The 7,500-nt window shown below is 37.5% G+C and overlaps 1 protein-coding gene across 3 annotated transcripts in view; it reads right to left on the bottom strand.

Moving 5' to 3' along the window:
- LOC125024912 (sideroflexin-2-like) overlaps nucleotides 1-7,500 on the bottom strand; it is a 12,874-nt gene that overhangs the window by 827 nt on the left and 4,547 nt on the right. For all 3 annotated transcript variants that reach the window (XM_047612680.1, XM_047612682.1, XM_047612681.1), the window contains exons 3-6: nucleotides 7,165-7,335; nucleotides 6,723-6,921; nucleotides 3,102-3,227; nucleotides 2,569-2,783 (exon numbers count right to left, since the gene is read on the bottom strand). In XM_047612680.1, the coding sequence (XP_047468636.1) occupies nucleotides 2,569-2,783; nucleotides 3,102-3,227; nucleotides 6,723-6,921; nucleotides 7,165-7,335 (711 nt within the window). The remainder of the gene's footprint in view (nucleotides 1-2,568; nucleotides 2,784-3,101; nucleotides 3,228-6,722; nucleotides 6,922-7,164; nucleotides 7,336-7,500) is intronic.

The following is a 7,500-nucleotide window of genomic DNA, read 5'->3' on the forward strand; positions in this document are numbered from 1 at the left end:
GAATCCAGAAACCTCTTGGGGGGTGATTAGACTCATTTAGCATTTAGGAAAGGAATTTTTCATTATTCACTTCAATAAACAAATGTGGAATGTCACTAGTGTCCTAGAGCTATGACTAGAAGAGCAATGACTTCAGGGAGAAAACTATTTCCATGCTTAGCATCCTATTCCTGGCTACCATGACCAGCGGCACAGGTTGTATTAAAGAAAATTGAATATTATGCAAAAAAAAAAAAAAAAATTATACAAATAACAAAATGTCAATTATTGATATAATTCTTGCACTAGTTATGGACTAACAAGAAAGGTGATGCACTGGGTAATGGACTACCTAGAGAGATGATATGGAGTCTGTGCAAGGAAAGCAGTCTATTACCATTTGGATAAAGAAAAGCAAATACCAAATAGGGACATTGAAAAATGACAAAAAATCGAGAAAATGGTTATGATTAAAAAGAGAAAACAATATTTCAAAGGGGAGGCACAGAGAGGAGAGGAGGCTCACATAAGCCTAGTGCCTGTATTTTGGGCCATGTGATTGCCATGAAGCACCCAGATCCAATGGGCTAAACTCACAATAACAGAAGAAAATATAATCATTACTGCTTTGACACCAGAATTCAAAAATTAATTTCCTAGATTTGCTGAACCTTTCACAAAATTTCCTTATGAACAATTACAGAGATGTGGAAGAGGAGAGAGGAGAGAGGAGAGAGAGAGAGAGAGAGAGAGAGAGAGAGAGAGAGAGAGAGAGAGAGAGAGAGAGAGAGAGAGAGAGAGAGAGAGAGAGAGAGAGAGAGAGAGAGAGAGACCAAGAGACAGAGACAGAGAGAGAGAGAGAGAGAGAGAAGAGAGAAAGAGAGAAAGAGAGAGAGAGAGAGAGAGAGAGAGAGAGAGAGAGAGAGAGAGAGAGAGAGAGAGAGAGAGAGAGAGAGAGAGAGAGAGAGAGAGAGAGAGGCAGAGGCAGAGGCAGAGACTGAGACTGAGACTGAGACTGAGACAGAGACAGAGACAGAGACAGAGAGAGACAGAGAGAGACAGAGAGAGACAGAGAGAGACAGAGATGGAGACAGAGACAGGGACAGAGACAGAGAGAGACAGAGACAGAGAAAGAGAGAGACAGAGACAGAGACAGAGAGAGACACAAACAGAGACAGAGAGAGACACAGACAGAGACAGAGAGAGACAGAGACAGAGAGAGCGTGAGACAGAGAGAGCGAGAGACAGAGAGAGACAGAGACAGAGAGAGCGAGAGACGGAGAGAGCGAGAGCTAGAGCGAGAGAGAGAGAGAGAGAGAGAGAGAGAGAGAGAGAGAGAGAGAGAGAGAGAGAGAGAGAGAGAGAGAGAGAGAGAGAGAGAGAGAGAGAGAGAGAGCAAGAGAGAGAGAGAGAGAGAGCAAGAGAGAGGGAGAGCAAGAGAGAGGGAGAGAGCAAGAGAGAGGGAGAGAGCAAGAGGGAGGGAGAGAGCAAGAGAGAGGGAGAGAGCAAGAGGGAGGGAGAGAGCAAGAGAGAAGGAGAGAGCAAGAGAGAGAGAGAGCAAGAGAGAGCAAGAGAGAGAGAGGGAGCAAGAGAGAGCAAGAGAGAGCAAGAGAGAGCAAGAGAGAGAGAGAAAGAGAGGGAGATAGAGAGAGAATGGATGAATGAATAAATGGGTGTGAGAAAGAGAGTGATCAAAAAAAAAAAAAATTAATGAATGAGAGAGAAAGGCAGACAAGAGAGAAAAGAGTGAATGAATGAAAAGAGAGAGATATGTTGTGAAAGGCTATGGCACAGAGAGTTTAGAGAGAAATTTGCTGCATGGTAGCAACATTATTAGTGCAAATGTTGTCAAACCTACTTGTCGTATTAACTTGAACTGTTTTATTAGAATCGTCATAAAATATACTAAAAAGCAAGTTCTAAAACAAAAAACTGAAAAATTTCTGGGCTCAGGCCATTAACTTTAAAGGACTTTTAAAGTATATCCAAACCAAGTACTAATAACATGTATAAAAAAGGAATTGCTTTTATAATAAAAAGCAAACTATGTCCCCCTGAAATATTATAGTATTAATCAGAATTGTCTATTGTATTTGTACTTGTATTTCTGTACTTTGTATTGTATATGTATACTATACAGCACATGCATTTTCATATCTATACTATATTTGTAAATTCTGGATTTTCACTTTGAGATATACCTTTAAGCATTTCCACATATTCCACTTTGTCAATATTTAATGTTGCTATCAGTATGTATTTCTACACTCTGCACTGCATTTATTTATTGTATATAAATTTCTACACTTCATACTGTAGGTCAATAATGTATATGTACACATTTTTGCACTTAAAATTGTGTTTGCATATTATTTATTTCTACAACTGTATTGTCTTGATGACTAACCACTTCCAGAACCTATATGTATAGAAAATTAATAAAACATGGATCATAACAGTACATGTTGGAATTTAGTTGTTGATTTAGTATGCCTTCTATTCTTACCCACATCATATCAATGATGAAAACGAAAGAAAGGAGGGTATGACAAAGTACATGATGAAGAACAGCAAAATGAGGCCACTCACCACTTCTGATTGAAGAGCGAACATGCTGTGGGGGTCATGAAGGTGAGGATGAGTCCACAAGTCAGGGTCTGGAAGGGGGCATTGAGGCGGGGGTTCCTCCTCAGCCAGGCCTGCTTCTCCAGCCGTTCCATCACCAACGGCAGGATGGTCATTCCAGGGGCTGCCATGATTATACGGGATACCACTACCTGCGTGATGCCCTTCACAGCTGCCAGCTGATTAATGGAATATGAGGGAAGTAAGAATATAAGGGTGTAGAGGTAAGGTGGTATCAGTATGAGAAGTTGTAATTTTGTTATTGTTTGATCAGCAAAACTAAGGCTCTTTTAAGGAGGGGGGGATATGGTCTTCCTTATCTTGCACTAAATCTGTACTGGGGATAATAATCATAAATTCTGTATTAATACATTACTTATTTTTCAGTATGAATCTCTGACCATTCAAAGCAGCTGGCAAAACCACAAAACTTCTGAAGACAACACTATCAAGAAAAAAGAACATTCACTACAGAACAGTATCTAAATTTCTTGTACCTTAGATTCTCCTAATTCGTTTCCTTTGTCATCGCAAACAGTAATTCCTTTTTGGATTTCATTCTGCCTCATCAGTGGAATGTTAATGCAATTGGCAGCAGCTACAGCAGCAAAGGGCACAAATCTCTATGAAATACAGAACAGAAAAATTACATTATGAATCACATTATGGGTGTAAAAGAGTATTATTTCAGAATTTTTTTAAATATATAAAAGACAATTTACTACAAAAAAAAATGTATGGTTATGTGCTAAAAAGTGCAGTTATGTACATCTCTGATCAGACTTTATCTTTGGTTTTAGGAATTTACAGGTATGGGTAGTACATCTAAAAACATTTAAAATATAATAGTGCAAAATGTTTACTTCTACTTATGATAAAAAAATATCTAAATTACATCTGTACTAGAAAACTTTTACTCCAACATTTTCACATCTTCAAAACATAACTGACACCCCAAAATAATGGTATATCTTCCACCTATGGTCAAAATACACTTGGAGAACAGAAGTCACTTTCTTTTGTGATAAAGAATTTTTGGTAGTCCAGAAAATATTGTCAATTAGATATTGCTTTAAATTATGTGAGATGTAATAAGTGTTTCCCTCATTCTCATGCCCTTTCCTTCCTTTTGGGTCCTTCATTCTCATGCCTCTTTTTTCCTCCTGCTTCCCTCATTCTCACGCCCTTTTCTTCCCTTTGGATCTTTCATTCATATATCCTTTTCCACACCTTGGTTCCTTTATTGTCATGCCCTTTTCCTCCTTTTGGCTCCTTCATTTTCATGTCCTTTCCTTCCCCTTGGTTCCCTTAAATGTCCTTTTCTTCCTTTGTATTACAGACCATTCAGACTCAACAGATTCTCCAAAAGAGAGGGCCAAATGTCTTTCTGTCAACTCCACTATGTCCTTTTATAAAATAAGTGATTAACATATCATTTTTTTAGGTAAATGCATTTTTTCATATCTTCCCTGTGGCCCTCTTCCTTTTACTTGGGCAAGGAAGACAATGGGGAGCTTCATGACATTCTAACACCTATACATGCAGAACTTCTCCATCAGAGAAAGCCTTACACTTACGTGTATGGAACATATCCACTGTAGATTACATTGACCTTTCTTACCACATACAGAAGTGTAGCTTGCAAAAGAGCACATCCTGAGAGCTACTACCTAATATTAGTTCTGCTGGGTTAAGTTTTAGGAGTTCAGCTAGCAGCTAAGTCCCTTTTCCATTACTCTGAAGATATTCATTCACTTTGGTTCATTCTTCTTCAATCATGATCCCTTTAGCCATCTGTTGCTCTCAAACATATTACTGATAACCCCATCCAACATGCTTCTGAAGTGTCTGATGATGCAAGACTGGTAGATAAAGGTCTTTCTCTTATGGTCGACTTCTCATTCTTGGTCCCTATACTGATTGCTTCCTCACAGTACATGCAGATTCATCCTCCAATGAGTATCCCTCACATGATGGTAGCTTTGTGGCTCTGGTAGCTTGGTTTCACAATTCATAGCATGTGTGTCTTTCCTGGATTCAACATCTGGTGTGTCTTATTATTGCAGTGAGGTTGGTTCTTGCTTCTACTGTAACAGTGATAGGTGACCAACTAAGGGAGTTGAATCATCCTCCTCTTCTTAATTCACTAATGATAAAAGGATAATCCTTTCCGACATTATGAGGCAAACTTCTCTTCTCCATGGAGGCAAATGATGCTGGATGTTGTTGGTAAATATGATGTGTCTTGGCCATTAGTACATGTCCTCTCTGTGTTCCCAGCATACACACAAAAAGGATGTGTTTTGTCACTGCACTGTGCACATTATTTTCTCCTGCATGATAATGCTGAAACTCATGGCAGGGTTGGCCGGTTAGGTTCACAGAGAGATTATGGTTCAGTTTGCTTTTCCACAGTCAGTGAGGTCTTTTCTTTGTTTTACTCTCTTTCTCCCCCTTATTCAGACATGCCTCACGTTCATAAATCACTCTAATCCAACTTAATACTAACTGTGCCTCTGTATTCTTTCTTTTGTATAATAACAATTTGGTTAAGCTGATCACACAGTGATTATCAGTCACAGAGATGAGATTATCCCAGGTACTTCCTTCTTTTCACTCCTTTTAGTTATATCAAGTTTATGCATGACTTTGAGGCACAAATAATGAGGACTTTGTTAGATGAAAACTCTTTTTCTGTTCATGTAGGTTTTAGGATCTGCTTGAACAGATAATGAAGTAGAGAGATTAGCAAGGCCCAGAGTAAGTGGATTGCTTTGTTTTCCACTGTTTTAGTAATATGCACTGTACAGCTTTTCCTGTATGTTTCATTCTGATGAATACTGATCTGTTTAAGCCCATCACTAGGAATGAACAAATAGAGCATTAAAGAGTTTTGCATTCATCTTACTCCTTACTATATGTTTTCATATCCGTGAAAATCTAAACATATCTTCTTTAAATATGTATTCTCTATTTTTAATAACTTTGTGTGAGATAACAAATTAACTAAAAACATGCCACTGAGGTGAAAGACAGATAGATACTCAAAGAGATAAAAGAAGAGAATGAGGTTGTATACAAGGGTTCATTAACATCTACAATTAGGTTATAATATCAGAATAAAAAGTTTAAGGTGAACTTATATTTGTTAAATCTTTGTTATAAATGTATTTTTTCCACTACAAGTTTACTGCCTACAATCAAAAAAATTATTTGGTTCAGTATCTAAGAGCAGGGCCATGAACATGAGCCACGTTATAAGATTTTTTGAAAATGGTCAGCCATGAATATTCTCTCATTTTACTAAGCCCCTCCAGGATTTTCTGAAGGGGTTTTCTCCATGAAAGTTAGCAAACCCAAAAACTGTAAAAATGGTTAGCATTATTGCATTGTCTCAGTTAATAAATAGTAAACTAATAATAACAATAATAATAATAATAATAATAATAATAATAATAATAATAATAATAATAATAATAATAATAATAATAAGTTCAAACCATAATGATATCACTCTCCCTCTTCTCATTTCTAAATTGTTGGAAAATAGGCATCACTGGTTAGTGCCAAAATGTGACATGGTTAAATTGCAGTTGCAGGTTTAGCAAGAGCAGTGTTTTATTTCAAGTTTTGTTGTGTTGAACATCAACAGAGAGAAGCTGCCAATTCAAATAGTAAATTAGTATATTATATATGGCATAGCTATTTTGTGCCTGTTCACTCCCATTTAGAGGTTGCTTAGTTTCCTGTATTATGAATGTCATTAAATGTACCTCTACTGTAAAAAGTGATAAATTATGTTACAAAAATTGGTTTTCCCCCCTTTCCAAAAATCCTGTACACAACCTTGTCAAACAGGTTTTGAGGGTTCCAACTTGCATTTAAACAAACACTCAAATACATACCATGAACCACCTTGGGTATGAGTTAAAGCAAAACAGTGACTATGGTAAGGAACGTGTGGTGGTAATTGTGATGAAGACTATGGGGGCAGTTTTTTCACACACTTTCCTTACATACATCAATCTATTTGCATTTGTATCACTTGAAAAATAAATCAAATGTATCACACACAAAAAAAAAAGATGAAAAAATAAAACATGAATATAATATGGCACCTGCATTAATGTTGATGCTCTCTTCGCTAAGGACTTCTTTAGGCCAAGGGCAGTGACAAGAGCAGCACTGGTGGCTGAAACGTATGCAACGGCCATCTGCTGTTCAGTCAGCTGGGATTTTGCATTGCGATTAGTGTAGTTTACGAGGGCATTGAACGACTGGTTAGCCCACTGCCAGAAAACCACAGCTGGGGTAGACCTAAGAGTGTCATATGATAATATGATTAGATATCATCAGCAATATATATATGAAAGTCAAGGAAAAGAAATCATATGTCTACTAATTGACTGAACACTTGTGGAGCCATCTATTTGTAAAGCCCTTTCACAAAACAGCTACATGGACACTGAAAGCTCCAAGATGCACTGGGTTAAATGTAGTAAAAGTTATAAAATAGTGTAGAATACAAAAATAAAAGCCAAAAACCACACATGAGCTCACTTATAAAATGTCAGCATAGCACCTGTCAGGATCATACCACCAGGCACCTGGAAACTCATGCGGCCGATGACATTCTGCTTGTCGCCAGTGTCAGGGTGAAAAGCTGACTCATATAAGCGTTTGGCAAACCAGATCTGTTCCTCTGTGGTTCCTGGGGGTTCCTGGCCGAGCCTGAAGTCAAACGTTAATTTAAGGTATTTTAGGAAAAAAATCAATTTTGCCTGTATAGTCTATGTAGTGGCAGAATGCCAGAAATTATTTTCACAAGTTCATAAAGAGAAAAATTCTTAAAAACATAAACTGATTTACACTAATCAAAAGAATTCTTGGGTAATT

The sequence above is a fragment of the Penaeus chinensis genome, chromosome 4, assembly GCF_019202785.1.
Source record: "Penaeus chinensis breed Huanghai No. 1 chromosome 4, ASM1920278v2, whole genome shotgun sequence".
NCBI classification, from domain to species: Eukaryota; Metazoa; Arthropoda; class Malacostraca; order Decapoda; family Penaeidae; genus Penaeus; species Penaeus chinensis.